At 38.6% G+C, this 15,822-nt stretch overlaps 1 protein-coding gene across 15 annotated transcripts in view; it reads left to right on the top strand.

The window, feature by feature from the left end:
• The window catches only part of UAP1 (UDP-N-acetylglucosamine pyrophosphorylase 1), a 37,383-nt gene extending 22,391 nt beyond the window's left edge, over nt 1–14,992 (top strand). For 5 of the 15 annotated variants that reach the window (XM_034939294.3, XM_034939300.3, XM_063598744.1 and 2 more), the window contains 6 exons: nt 2,581–2,774; nt 3,799–3,939; nt 5,458–5,646; nt 7,880–7,930; nt 12,945–13,011; nt 14,427–14,992. In XM_034939294.3, coding sequence (XP_034795185.1) covers nt 2,581–2,774; nt 3,799–3,939; nt 5,458–5,646; nt 7,880–7,930; nt 12,945–13,011; nt 14,427–14,519 — 735 coding nt within the window. In that variant the 3' untranslated portion in view covers nt 14,520–14,992. The remainder of the gene's footprint in view (nt 1–2,580; nt 2,775–3,798; nt 3,940–5,457; nt 5,647–7,879; nt 7,931–12,944; nt 13,012–14,426) is intronic. The other 10 variants (XM_034939306.3, XM_063598747.1, XM_063598754.1 and 7 more) reach the window with 2 other exon arrangements.
• Nucleotides 14,993–15,822: the final 830 nt, after the last annotated feature.

Genomic DNA, 15,822 nt, shown 5'->3' with positions numbered 1-15,822 from the left:
AAAAAGGTAGGAACCATTGTTAACTGAAGATCATTTTGTAAAGCAATTATAGTAACTCTGAGGTTAAAGTGTTATTTTGGACTCAGCTTTTCTCTCAGCTCACTGCAACCTCTGCCTACTGGGTTCAAGTGATCCTCCTGCTCAGCCTCCCAAGTAGCTGGGATTACAGGCATGTGCCACCACACCTGGCTAATTTACCATGTTGGCCAGGCTGGTCTCTTAACTCCTGACCTCAAGTGATCCACCTGCCTTGGCCTCCTGGAGTGCTGGGATTATAGGTGTAAGCCACTGTGCCTGGCCCTGGACTCAGTTTTTCTGGATTAAACTTAAGAAATATTGAGTACACCTTTTAAGTTTATACTGTATATCTTTTTTTTTTTTTTTTTTGAGATAGAGTCTTTCTCTTGTTGCCCCAGCTGGAGCGCAATGGCGCAATCTTGGCTTACTGCAATCTCTGCCTCCCAGGTTCAAGTGATTCTGCTGCCTCAGCCTCCTGAATCGCTGGGATTACAGTGCCTACCACCATGCCTGGCTAATTTTTTTTTTTTATTTTCAGTAGAGATGGGGTTTCACCATGTTGGCCAGGCTGGTCTTGAACTCCTGACCTCAGATGATACACCCACCTCAGCCTCCCAAAGTGCTGAGATTATAGGTGTGAGCTACCACGCCTGTTCTATACTTTATATCTTTTCTGTATAATATAAATGGATTCCCACTTCATGCAGTTTACAAATGCTTTCTTCTGTAATGTAGACTTTTAAAATATTTAGAGGTTAATAGTTGCCATAGAAGTAAACCTTTGGGAAATGTAAAATGTGAATATGTATATTTTTATTTTTATGGCTGGTTGGGAGTAGGAGTATATAGTGGTGACTGGAAAATAAACCTGTGTGCGTTAAAAAAAAAGAGAGAGAGAATAAGGGGAATCTATCCCAAATTCCCTGCCTAGTAAGATACCCACTGTAGGTAGAGTACATGAAGTAAGAGGTGGTGATGGGTTGGTAGATAAGAATTGTAAATAGGCCCGTGATTGATTTAAATAATTTGCTGCATAATGTTCCCCTTCAGTTTAATCTACTTCCTCGGTAGAAAGTTTCTTTTCATTAAGAACTGTGTTCCTTTCAGGGTGGCAAACAGTGAACCACACAACAGGCTTACTTATCCAGCAGTCCTGCCTCACTGAGCTGGACTCAGTGCCTATATCTCTAATTGCTGTGTAAACGAAGTTCTCAATAGTGCCTTTAGTTTTCTGGATGAGACTGTTACTGACTGTATTTATTTTAAGAAATCAGTTGTTGAAGAAAAGTCTTAACTTTATTAATATAATTTCATGTCTACTTAGGATAGACTTGTCAAATTGGGGACAGAGTTTTAAACATATTTTGAAGCATGCTGAATTGATAATTAGACTGGACAAACAAAACAATACCTTCAAATAGATAGGGATTTTTGAGGGTCTTACTCTGTTGCCCAGGCTCGAGTGGAGTGCAGTGGCGCAATCACGTTTCACTGTAGCCTCAACCTCCCCAGACTCAGGTGATCCTCTTTCCTTAGTCTCCTTAGTAGCTGAGACTCCAGCATGCCACCACGCCTGGCTAATTTTTTTATTTTTTAAATAGAAGCCAGGGTTTCACCTTGTTGCCTAGGTTGACAAATATTTTTTATTGTTTGTTTCTTCGGTTGGATATTTATCTTATCTGAACCTTGATTTTATATTAGTGCATTGCATATAGTTCTTTTATAATTTTCTTCTAAACACTTAAGTCAGTGATATGTGGGATTAGTGTGGTGGCATACCAAAATCACTTGTGAGGTTTTTAAAAATTACATTCTTAATTTTCCCTCTGATTTTAGTATACCGTCTTTTCTCAGCTCCCCATCAGCCCAGAGCCATTGATAAATTATCACATCACTGGTTTTCAGAATTATTTTTTTGAAGTATAGAATCACTTATTTCAAACAAAATTGAGTATACAAAACAGATAAATATGGGTGGGTTTTCTGATTAAAGTTGAAGTGGGAGGCTAGTGACCTGCCTGCTCTAAACCCCTTTACCTCCTACTCAGGTTCCTGAAAAACAAGGAAAATGCCAAAATTAAAGAAATGCTATTTTCAAATGAAATATCGGGCAATAGAAAATGAGAGACAAAATGCCTAACTTAGGTCTTTTGTCTTGTGAATCCCAGAGAAATTTCATTTTATTTATTATCAAAGTAATTGAGGTGGTTAAGGATAAATTAAATAAAAAGTACAAGATACATGGGGGATGTTGACTCCTGATGTAATTATTCCCACTCCAATGTGATTTACTCTGTGCTAGATATATGTATATGATGGAATTTCTAGCCCAAGGTTTAGTTAGGTGATAAATAGGAAGGAAATAATATACCTCATTTCCAGTTGGAAAGTGCCTGTCAAGGTATATAAAGATGGATAGTTGATTGTCTAAAGTTAAAGATTCTTCTTGGCTTTATACCTTTTAGTGTAAGCAAAGTTGTAAATGTCATCTTTGACAATGGCAAATCTCCAAAGAAACATTTAATTCAATTTCCTCCTCTACTATTTTTCTCTGGTGGACAGGTGGTAGAGAAAACGAACCCTACAGAACCAGTTGGAGTGGTTTGCCGAGTGGATGGAGTTTACCAGGTGGTAGAATATAGTGAGATTTCCCTGGCAACAGCTCAAAAACGAAGCTCAGATGGACGACTGCTGTTCAATGCGGGGAACATTGCCAACCATTTCTTCACCGTACCATTTCTGAGAGATGTTGTCAAGTATGGGCAAGATGGGGGCCTTTTAAAATTATATTTATTGTTAATCAGAAACTAAGACACTTGAGAGGGATGCAGACACCCCAAGTCCATATCCCACAGAATTCATCTTTCCTGAGGATCACTTATCAAATGGACATTTATCTCATGTTGTGATTGTTTTTAGTAAGATGTATTGTAAGGTGGGAATCATCGGAGCCCATTCCCCAGCGCATTAATGGGAGGCCAAAGCATTTCTCCCTTCTCACCCTCCCACCCCCAACTATGTGCTAGGTTCTGTTGAAGCAAAGCATAAGAAATGAAACTTTCTTTACCACAACTGTGAGCTTTTTAAAAATACAGATGTTCACCTTACACCAACTGAATTAGAATTTCAGGAGGTGGGTTCGGGGCATCTATATTTTTAGAAAGCTGCCCACAAAGTTCTAATTCAGCTGATTCCCAGGCTGGCATTTAGAAACTAGTGTGCTAAAGAGTGAAGAAATTACTTGACACCTGCATGAAAATTAGCGGGTAGTGCTACAAAAGATAAAATAAGAGCTATTTTATCCCACCATAGTTTTAAATGAAGGACATTCTCACTATCGATTTCACTTAGCTTTTAGACATTCAAGATGACTTGTCTACTTTTTAAAAAGTTAATATGCATTACTTTAGAATATCAACTCCAGTTCCAAAATATTTCCCATTCTATGCCATTTGTAGCTGTGTTACTGTTTCATCCATAGTAACTTAATGCATTTTTTAATGTACATTTATACAGTTTTAAGGCATTTGTAATGAATACAGTTTTAATGCACACGTACACAGTTTTAGTGGAGACTGTTATTTGATTTTTTTTTAAATATAAAGAGATGATTGGGGGAAAGCTATTCATTTACTATTTAAATATGAACTGAAACTTAAATGCTCTTCACTTTGAAAATCTTAGTATTGGTTGTTGACACATTTGCTCCTGAGTGTTATAAGATTTTCTGGCATTTTAAATCTGGAACGTGATTACATCTTTTCTCCTCCTGCTTCTTAGTGTTTATGAACCTCAGTTGCAGCACCATGTGGCTCAAAAGAAGATTCCTTATGTGGATACCCAAGGACAGTTAATTAAGCCAGACAAACCCAATGGAATAAAGATGGAAAAATTTGTCTTTGACATCTTCCAGTTTGCAAAGTATGCTTTGAATAGTACCAATAAGGTTAAATAAATGTCTTAAAATGCTGCTTTTCACTCTCTTAGGCATAAAACTGTTTTCAGGAAACATTTGATAGCACATATCTCACATGGCATTTTGATTGTGAGTATGTAGTCTAGATTCATTATGGTTCTCTAGAATAAAACCAGGAGTGTGATCTGAGTTGCCTATGAGTACAACTTTTTTTTTTTTAAATCAACTAGTTTCTGGCTCCTATAAAGTTTTTTTCATATATATTAAATATATATATAAAATATATATAATATATAATATATAAATATAATTTATGTATTATATATTTTATATATAATTTATATAATATATAATATATAATATATAATATATATAATATATAATATATATTATTTAAATATATATTATTTATATATATTATATTTAAATATATATTATTTATATATATTATTTAAATAATATATATTATATATAAATATATATTATTTAAATAATATATATTATATATAAATATATATTATTTATTTATTAAATGAGATGGGGTCTTGCTATGTTGAGCAGGCGGGTCTCAAACTTGTGGCCTCAAGCGATCTTCCCATTTCGGCCGCCCAAAGTGCTGGGATTATAGGCTTGAGCCACTACGCCCCGCCTTGGTCTCCTGTAAAGTTGTTAAAGTCATTTATTTTGGATGAGAAACTGAAAAGGTTAAGATAAAGAATTATCTCGTTTTGTATTTAGGATATCTTCTTACTGCCCTGTGAATAGATGTTTCAGTAAACATGTTTTTAGATTATATAGCTCTCTATAAAGATCACATTTGATGTTGAGATGCTTGTCTCAGAATTTGATGAGTGCAAAAATGAGAAAGACAAATAAGCTGTATAAAGTTAATGCGTGGTGGCTCACGCCTGTAATTCCAGCAGTTTGGGAGGCTGAGGCGGGTGGATGACTTGAGGCCGAGGAGTTGGATACCAGCCTGGCCAACATGGTGAAACCCTGTCTCTACTAACAGTACAAAAATCAGCCGGGCGTGGTGGTGCATGCCTGAAGTCCCAGCTACTCAGGAGGCTGAGGTGAGAGAATCTCTTGAAAGCAGGAGGAGAGGTTGCAGTGAGCTGAGATTGCGCCACTGCACTCCAGCCTGGGTGACAGAGTGAGACTCCGTCTCAAAAAAAAAAAATAAATAAAATGAAATTAATCTTTCCATTTCTAAATCATTTTTTTTGCCTGTTTTTTTTTTTTTCCAGAACAGATACTAATGTGATCTTTGTACATTAAGATTTCTAATTTTTCCGACTTAAGATGAACTGTTCTATAGTTGAGGGGGGAAATGATTTCTCATTTTGCATTGAAAAAGAAAATGTCAACTTTCTTTAGTCCAAGGGTGAGCAATATTTTATTCATCATTCAAATTGGAATAGGAAAGCCTATTGTTGAGACCAAAGCCTTAGCTAATAGTTAAAGGGTTAGAAGCTGTGTATGCAGTTTCATAATAAAGAGGTCTTTATATGGTTTCGCTCTAGGAAGTTTGTGGTATATGAAGTATTGCGAGAAGATGAGTTTTCCCCACTAAAGAATGCTGATAGTCAGAATGGGAAAGACAACCCTACTACTGCAAGGCATGCTTTGATGTCCCTTCATCATTGCTGGGTCCTCAATGCAGGGGGCCATTTCATAGATGAAAATGGCTCTCGCCTTCCAGCAATTCCCCGGTAAGTCAGTATCTTTTCTCTTTTGTATGAATCCTTTCTTGGACTTTTCCTCTTGGACTTCTTTCTCTCTCTCTCTCTCTGTATTCCTAGATCTTTTTTAAAAAGCAAAGTTTTGATGTGTGAACAGTTCCTGATGTGAAATAACAGTAGCTTTGCCTATTACAAAGAGAATGATTGTTTTACTTTCTTGTGAAGAGGAGTCTTTCAGATCTCTCTTTTTTTAATTTTTATTTTTTGGAAACATTGCCACCATGACAGCAAAAAGACTTCTACTAAATAATGATCAGAAGATATTTTTTTTTTGGTGTGCCATATGGTTAAAGCCCATCAGTAACACACTATACCACAGGGCAAGTCCTTCAGCCACAGAGGATTGTTTGTTGTTGCCCATATATCTGTGGCCTCGCCACTATTTTTTTTTTTTTTTTTTTTTGAGACAGAGTCTTGCTTTGTCACCAGGTTGGAGTGCAGTGGCGCAGTCTCAGCTCACTGCAGCCTCCACCTCCCGTGTTCAAATCGATTCTCCTACCTCAGCCTCCCAAGTAGCAGGGACTATACAGGCACATGCCACCACACCCAGCTAATTTTTATATTTTTAGTAGAGATGGGCTTTCACCATGTTGACCAGAGTGCTCTCGATCTCCTGACCTTGTGATCCGCCCGCCTTGGCCTCCCAAAGTGCTGGGATTACAGGTGTGAGCCACTGGGCCCGGCTGACCTCACTACTGTTAATAGTACTGTCTGTGAGACCCACTCATAGCCCCACCACCCCCAGGCTACCTACAAATTGTAGTCCAATGGCAGTTTTCACTGTAGCACTTTCAGGTCACTGAGGAATGTGTCTAGAAGAGAAGTAAATGTCAGTTACATTCACTGATACTTTAGAAATGGCCTTGGTTTTGAGAAGTTAAAAAAAGAAGGTATTGTAGTTATTTAAATCCAAGATAAAGTACTTTTCAGCTAAATCTGGTTTTTTTTGTTTGTTTGTTTGTTTTTTGGAGACAGTTTCACTCTTGTCACCCAGGCTGGAGTGCAATGGCACAATCTCTGCCCACTGCAACCTCTGCCTCCTGGGTTCATGTGATTCTCCTGCCTCAGCCTCCCAAGTAGCTGGGGTTACACTCGCCTGCCATAAAGCCCAGCTAATTTTTGTATTTTTAGTAGAGACAGGATTTCACCATGTTGGTCAGGCTAGTCCCGAAATCCTGACCTCAGGTGATCCGCCCGCTTTGGCCTCCCAAAGTGCTGGGATTACAGGCGTGAGCCGCCATGTCTGGCCAATCTTTTTTTTTTTTTTAAGACAAGGTCTTGCTCTGTCACCCAGGCTGGAGTGCAGTGGCGCGATCTTGGCTCACTGCAACCTTCACCTCCTGGACTTAAACAGTACACCCGCCTCGGCCACCCAAAGTGCTGGGATTACAGGTGTGAGCTATTGTGCTCAGCCTAAATCTTTTATTTTATGATGAAACCTTCACTGGCACCTAGAATTTCCCTTTCTGAATCATCTGGTATATCCATACTTATGTAAAAAGCATTCTGCCATTTAATTTATATTTCTAACGGATAAGATGGCTGGCTGCAAGAATGCCTCAATAAATGGTAAAATATTGGGCTGGACACAGTGGTTTGTGCCTGTAATCCCAGTATTTTGGGAGACTGAGGCAGGCAGATTACCTGAGGTTAGAAGTTCAAGACCAGCCTGGCCAACATGGTGAAACCCTGTCTCTACTAAATATACAAAATTAGCTGGGCATGGTAGCGCATGCCTGTATCCCAGCTACTTGGGTGGCTGAGGCAGGAGAATTGCTTGAACCCGGGAGGGAGAAGTTTCAGTGAGCTGAGACTGTACCACTGCACTCCGGCCTGGGTGACAGAGTGAGACTCCATCTCAAGAAAAATAATAAAATGTTAGAGAACACTGAACATTGGAATTTACTGGTACATAACTGGTTTTACAAGAAGCAGCAGTGGTAGCTTTCATCTCCCAGTCCAAGGCCACTTTTGGGCTCTGTATTGTCAACAAGCTTGCTCTTGGCATGTCACATTGTCCTCATGTTTCATCTTTGGCCATTGAGTTTTATTTTTATTTTTTTACCCCCTTTTGGTCTCTTGGGACGAATTTATGATTTACCATAAATACATACCATTCAATCAAGTATATTTTGCAACTCCATTTCATTGTTATTGTTTGATTTGCTTCCATTCCCATTAATCCTTATTTATTCCCACATAGCAGTGCTACAAATGGGAAGTCAGAGACCATCACAGCTGATGTCAATCACAAGTAAATATACCAGCCTGCCTACAGTGCATGGTGATGGGGCTGTGCTTCCCTCCATACTAACTGGCATCGTAGTTTAGTGCTCTGCCTTTTGGGGGTCTGGAGGGAGGATGGTTGAAGCTTTGGTATGGGTGCACTGCTTACTTGGTGGCAGGTATCTCTCTGGATCACACTAACTCAGAATCTTGTTGCATGCTGGAAATGGGGAGCATGCTTTACTAAAGAATCTGACCACAGGTGTTAGAGCTGGAACTGACAGATTTTCAGATGATAGGTAAGATCCAGAGCAGGTTACAGGTCAGGGAGAACACATTTTGCACCTTTAACATAAGCTTATACGGGGTTAAAAATACCATTCTGAAGATGTGTCTTGTGGAATTGGGTGTATGCTCTCAGTATAAAGGCTGATTGTTCCTGTCATATTTGATGGCCCTTAATATGGAGAAAACTGTTCTGTTGATTTATTCTCACACTAACAGCTTTCCTTTTTGGTCACTGCGTTAATTCTAGTCAGTTACTTTCTTGCTTCTAAAGAATCTTTTTATCTTAATGGCAGATCATTTTTAGTTAGAAGTAACACATATCCTCTCCCATCTGGGAACTGACAGAGTTTGGAAAAGCCATTATCTTTATAGTTTAAGAGACAGCTTGATGTTATTGTTACACTTTGAAAGTTAAAGTTTTTAAGGTTGGGTGCGGTGGCTCATGCCTGTAATCCCAGCACTTTGGGAGGCCAAGGCGGGCAGATTACCTGAGGTCAGGAGTTCGAGACCAGCCTGGCAAACATGGCGAAACCTCATCTCTACTAAAAATACAAAAATTAGCTGGTGTGGTGGTGCACGCTTGTAGTCCCAGCTACTCAGGAGGCTCAGGTGGGAGAATCACTTGAGCCTGGGAGGCAGAGGTTGCAGTGAGCTGAGATCGCACCATTGCACTCCAGCCTTGGTGACAGAGCAAGACTCCATCTCAAAAAAAAAAAAAAAAAAAAAAAAGAAGGAAAAAGTTTTTAAGGTAATTTGGGAAATATATGCAGGGCAAAAGATCTGGAGATGGAAGTTATCTCAGAAATAGAGTAGCACCTTCATCAGTGTCACCCACGTGCTTTTTCCTATCTGTGCCATTCCTCTGCCCAGACAAATTCCTGTGAGTATCAGTGTTTCTGGGATGTGATTCTGCAAACAAGGAAGTGGACTCAAAGATCTGATCAATTTCTTATAGGTGCTGTAGATCAGCGGTCTCCAACCTATTTTGGCACCAGGGACTGGCTTTGTGGAAGACAGTTTTTCCACAGACTTGGGGTGGTGAGGGTGGTTTCAGGATGATTCAAGCATGTTACATTTATAGTACACTTTATTTCTATTATTATTACATTGTAAGAAATAATTATACAACTCACTGTAATGTATAGAATCAGTGGGAGCCCTGAGCTTGTTTTCCTGCACCTAGGTGGTCCCATTTGGGGATGATGGGAGACATCATCAGGCATTAGATTCTCATAAGGAGCACACAGCCTAGATCCCTTACATGGGCAGTTCATGATAGTGTTCACATTCTTAAGAGAATCTGTTGTGGCCACTGATCTGCCAGGAGGTGGAGCTCAGGCAGTAATGTGAGTGGTGGGGAGCATCTGTAAATACAGATGAAGCTTTACTCACTTGCCCACTGCTCATCTCCTGGTGTGTGATCCAGGTCCTAACAGGCCACAGAGTAGTACCGGTCCATGGCCCAGGGGTTGGGGACCGCTGCCATAGATGACTGTTGTCTCTCCTGCCTTGGGAACTGGGATGCAGAGCCCTTTGTCACTTTCTGTCTCATCCACCATTTTTAATATATGGAAGCAAGCTGCTTTTATATTTAAGAAATAAAACTTTGACTAAATTTCTTTGTCATTGAACCATAGCTTTTAACCTAACAGTGTAATAGATTGTTAATTATATAACTGAAGACAGCATCTAGCTATCTTAGTTAAGATACAAAAAGCTTTAAACATTATTCTTACTCTTTTATTTAATATCCCCCATCGCCCAGTTTACTTCATTTTAGCCATTTGTAGAATAATTAAAGTGAAATCAAAGTTTGGCTTTAAATGATACCATGCACTGAAAAAGAGTTCCTGCATAATCCTTAGCACCAAAGGATGACCTTACACAGCTGAAGAACATCATGTAATAGTGAGAGATGAAAAGGAAGTACATTATGTAAAAGAGGGAAGAAGCAACTAGGAGGTATTCTGAAAGAATGGAAACAACCATGCTGAGTTTTGACTCGATATTATTTTTATTTCTCACCTTAATGCTTACTGAATAGTGTTAGCTACCAAAAGGATGCATGGCTAAAGAATTGTGGGGCAGTAGGTTTATTGGGCTAATTTGCTTATATCCTGAGATTTTACATTTGGTGATGGTAGCTTCTGTTTTCCCTCCTTCAGGGCATCCAATTTTGTTTACTGAAGGTCACTCCTTAGTTTCTTGGGGTATCTTTGTGGTAGTAGAATGGAAGTTACATATTCAGGCCAGCTATATATGTGTTTCTTGGGTTCACAACCACCTTCTGTTCCTGCTACACTGAATCCTTCAGGGGTTTAGGTGGGACTGGGCTATATACATCATAATGGGGTGGGCCCTCATTTTTTCCTTTTTTTTTCCTTGGCATGCCTACTCAAGATTCATTTGGTTTTGTATGACTTTGAGTTGCCCCAGAAGGTCTGGACTAGACCTCTTGAGCTCTTGTGGTAGAATCTGGCATGTATGTAGAGAGGTGTGTGCCCCACTATGCCTCCTCTTTTCCCTTCATTAGTTTGTCATCATTTTCATAGTGTTATTTGTTCAGACAACAAGCATTCGTAGGCCTGCTCATAGGTTTATAGGTGCTATTAGTATCCTAGGTGCTGAAGTATCTTATACAAGAGAAATAAGTCACTTCTTACAGACTACTGGGATGTTCAAGATGCACATACATAAAAGTTAAGTAACATTTTCAGGCAGTATGTGATTATGTGCTAAATGTGTGCTGTAGCAATAATTACTCTGGGAGGCAGTGACTTAGCAGGTGTCTAATACATTTATTTTTTATTTATTATTGTTATTATTATTTTTGAGACAGTGTCTTGCTCTGTCGCCCAGGCTGGAGTGCAGTGGAGCGATCTCAGCTCATTGCAACCTTCGCCTCCTGGGCTCAAGCGATTCTCCTGCCTCAGCCTTCTGAGTAGCTGGGATTACAGATGCTCGCCTCCACGCCCAGCTAATTTTTTGTATTGTTTAGTAGAGATGGGGTTTCACCATGTTGGCCAGGCTGGTCTCGAATTCCTGACCTCAAGTGATCTGCCCACCTCGGCCTCTCAAAGTGCTGAGATTATAGGCATGAGCCACCACTCCCGGCCACATTAATTAAATTAATTAATTAATGTATTTATTTATTTTCGAGACAGAGTCTCGCTCTGTCACCCTGGCTGGAGTGCAATGGTGCAATCTCGGCTCACTGCAACCTCTGCCTCTTGGGTTCTAGCGATTCTCCTGCCTCAGCCTCCGGAGTAGCTGGCTTTACAGGTACGCGCCACCACACCCGGCTAATTTTGTATTTTTATTAGAGACAGGGTTTCACCATGTTAGCCAGGCTGGTCTCAAACTCCTGACCTCAGGTGATCCACCCACCGCGGCCTCCCAAAGTGCTGGGATTACAGGTGTGAGCCACTGCACCCAGCCACATTTATTTTTTATATGAATAAATGGATGGAGACAATCACTATGAAATGCAGTGGTCAAGAGAAGATTGGGGCTTGAGCCAAATCTTGGAGGATGAATATGGTTTTTATGGGACCATAGTTGAGAATGACTTGGAATAATCCAAAGAGTGTGACTGATCTGGTTTGAGTGGAGAGTCTCAGGATAAGTAAGGTGAAGTAGGATAGAGAGTGCTTTGAATGCTAGAGAAAGGTTGACCTGTAGCTAAACTCAGAAGCCCTCTGATTTTTATTGACTCCAGCAAAGTTTGAGACTACGTACTTGGGGAAAGCACAGAAAGAGCTATGGTTTGACAAGAGACTAATATTTTTGTGCCCTGTGTCTTATTGGTAAGATTCTTGAAGTGGCAAATAACAAAGAGGTCTAATGACTGCAAACTCATTGACTATTGACTTTTGTGTTAGATAACTTAGAAATTCAGAATTGCTATAAATGTTAGGTTGTGACCTAGATGAAACAAATAGGGACTTTGACCTTGCCTTTGCTTGAGTGCATTCTGCCTTAGCTCTTTAAAAAGGGACTTTTGGTAACAGAGAAGTACTTTGAAACATATTGAATAAATTAGCTCAGCTAATCTAGGACATTTGGGTTGTACAGAAAAAACATGTACTGGGAAATAATTTAACTGTCTGATAGAACTTTCTGCAGTGAAGGAAATGTTGCATATCTTTGTTGTCCAGTTTTGTAGTCATTGGCCATTCATGGCTTCTGAACACTCGAAGTGTGATTATTATGACTGAGAAACTGAATTTTAAATTTTAAATTAGTTTTAAAAATTTTAATTAAATTTAAGTAGCCCTGTGCAGCTATTGGCTTCTGTATTGGATAGTACAGCTTTAGAATGTTTGTCAACATTAATAGTACCAAGGTAGTGGTGAAGATTAAAATGCAATATGAAGGCTTCAGAGCACCTAGCACTGGGCTTGGCATATAGTATATACCTAGTAAGTAGTCACCTTTTTATCAAATTGAAACTTGGAAATGGTAAAAAATGAGATGTATGTAAGGGGACAGTGTGTAAAAACTAGTGAAGTGCTGTAAAGAGCTACCAGTAATTATTGGCACTTGCCCCAAATAGTGTCCTTCTGACCTGAGAATTTCATATTAACTTAATCCTCAGGGAATTTAGTGATCATCAGGGTAGCATCTATTCCATTTGTTTAACTGGAAGAATTGTTATCTGCAAGCTTCTCAGAGGAAAGTTATGGTTTGTACTTTTGCTCTGGCAAGTAACATGGGAAGCAAAGTCTTTAACACATACTTGTTTTTTTTCTTAGCTTGAAGGATGCCAATGATGTACCAATCCAGTGTGAAATCTCTCCTCTTATCTCCTATGCTGGAGAAGTAAGTCTGCTTTACTTTTTCCTCTATTCTTTTACAAAGCTTTGTATATTTCAAAATAATGAAAAAGTGGATTTTAAATGTTCTCACCATAAAGAAAGGATAAGTATTTGAGGTGATAGATATGTTAATTGGCTTTGATTATTCGACAGTGTATATATGCATCGAATCATCACATTGTATCTGAAAAATATATACAATTATTGTCAATTAAAAATGAAATAAGGTTGGGCACAGTGGCTCACTCCTGTAATCCCAGTACTTTGGGAGGCTGAGGCAAGAGGATTGCTTGAGCTCAGGAGTTTGAGACCAGCCTGGGCAATATAGTGAGACCTGTCTTTATAAAGAAAAAAAAAAATTACAAAAAAAGAAATAAAACTTTTTTAAAAAGTAGAATTCTGGCATTGTTTTATGTTTAAGTAGGGATGTCCTTAGAGAAGATGCAACATTTTCTGATGGTCCTGCCCTGAGGAGCTCTTCCTGGGAACAAGTTGAGAAGCTGCATTTGTTCTGAATTCTTCTCTTTGAGAATTCGTGTTATGGCTTTGCATCTATCCCATAAGTGGGTTAGTTGCCATTAACAGACATCTACAATATCTAGTCCATTTCACCTACTCATTGAAAGGCAGTAGGCTTTTGAAAAATATATAATCAGCCTTGTTTTTTAGATGAATCACCTGGCTTTTTTTAAATGCAATGTAAGTTTTCTTTCAAGGAGTCTAGTTTGTTCAAGTACTTAGTACTGTCACTTTTAAAACTTGGGGATTTAGAGGTCTCTACTCTTTTACTTATGTAATATTTTTCCTGGAGATCTTTGTATTGCTTTATTGTAGCATTAGAGATAGCTTTCTTGCTTAGAAAGTTAACTCTACTGGCCGCTTGCAGTGGCTCATGCCTGTAATCCCAGCGCTTTGGGAGGCCAAGGCAGGTAGATCATTTGAGGTCAGGAGTTCGAGACCAGCCTGGCCAACATGATGAAGCCCTGTTTCTACTAAAAAATACAAAAACTTAGACGGGTGTGATGGCAGGAGCCTGTAGTTCCACCTACTTAGGAGGCTGAGGCACGAGAATTGCTTGAAGCTGGGAGGTGGGGGTTGCAGTGAGCATAGGGGTGAGACTACTCCGTCTCAAAAAAAAAAAAAAGTTAACTCTGTGAGAGATGATTATAGGAAAAATGTTTATCATCTTATTAACTGTAGAAATGATCAGAGTAATTTTCTTTTTATATTTTTGTTTTATGCTTTTACAAGTCAGTCATTAAGTCTACTCTAAAATGTCTATTAAATAGATTTTGACTTTTATATTCTGCATCTCAACCTTTTTTGGCATTTGTGCTTTAAATCATCATTATAGCAAGTCCAGCACTGCATGACAAGTGCAAATTTTCTAATTGTGTTTCATTTCAATCCTCTTTTTAGGGATTAGAAAGTTATGTGGCAGATAAAGAATTCCATGCACCTCTAATCATCGATGAGAATGGAGTTCATGAGCTGGTGAAAAATGGTATTTGAACCAGATACCAAGTTTTGTTTGCCACGATAGGAATAGCTTTTATTTTTGATAGACCAACTGTGAACCTACAAGACGTCTTGGACAACTGAAGTTTAAATATCCACAGGGTTTTATTTTGCTTGTTGAACTCTTACAGCTATTGCAAACTTCCCAAGATCCAGATGACTGAATTTCAGATAGCATTTTTATGATTCCCAACTCATTGAAGGTCTTATTTATATAATTTTTTCCAAGCCAAGGAGACCATTGGCCATCCAGGAAATTTCGTACAGCTGAAATATAGGCAGGATGTTCAACATCAGTTTACTTGGAGCTGGAAGCATTTGTTTTTGAAGTTGTACATAGTAATAATATGTCATTGTACATGTTGAAAGGTTTCTATGGTACTAAAAGTTTGTTTTATTTTATCAAACATTAAGCTTTTTTAAGAGAATAATTGGGCAGTGAAATAAATGTATCTTCTTTCTCTGGAGTGTCATTTGTACTTGAAGAAATTATTTCATTGAGAAAATATGAAACTTGGGAGAAACTTTAAGATAATGCATAAAAACAAATTGATGCTTCAGTGAGGTTGCAGAGTCATAGAACTTCTTTCAGTGAATATCTAACTTTGGGCTTTATCTTCTTATCACTTTATAATAGTAGCTCTCACCCAAAGATTATTTTGTCCTCCACCCAAAGGGGCATTTGGCAATGTCTGGAGATATTTTTGGTTGTGACAAGTGGGAAAGTGAAGTGGTACCACTGGCATCTAATAGGGATTAGGGATGTCACTAAACATCCTACAATGCACAGGATGGTCTCCTATGACAAAGAGTTATCTGGCCTAAAGTGTCAATGGCGTCAAGGTCGAGAAGCCTTGTTTCAAATTATTCATTTACTCTGTTTTGCCCAAATATTTGGTGGCACTTAGGAATTCAAAAGAATGTAGTTTCTGAAGTTTCTCTGGCAGGCTATTCCAGTTTTTTGTTATTGTTGTTGTTATTTTAGAGGATTAAAAAAATAAAAAGACAAAGGTGGTTCTTTAAATATGGGCCATAGATCATTGGTCATTAGTAAGGGTTCTCTGTGTCTAAAATGCTGTTTGCATGAAAAGACTGAGCTTTATAAATGCATCTTAAATAATATTTAAGTATTGACCAAAAGTATAAAAAGGAAATCTGGATAAATGATTCTAAAAATTATATCTAGAAAAGAGATGAATAAATTTTATTTTCCACTAACAAGTTGTCACAAGATAGGATGTCATTCATGGGGTGGGTCTTTTGTTTAAGGATCTTTTTTTTTTTTTTTTGAAGAGCA

Source organism: Pan paniscus, chromosome 1, assembly GCF_029289425.2.
Source record: "Pan paniscus chromosome 1, NHGRI_mPanPan1-v2.0_pri, whole genome shotgun sequence".
NCBI classification, from domain to species: domain Eukaryota; kingdom Metazoa; phylum Chordata; class Mammalia; order Primates; family Hominidae; genus Pan; species Pan paniscus.
This window is presented reverse-complemented; position numbering and strand designations above follow the sequence as displayed.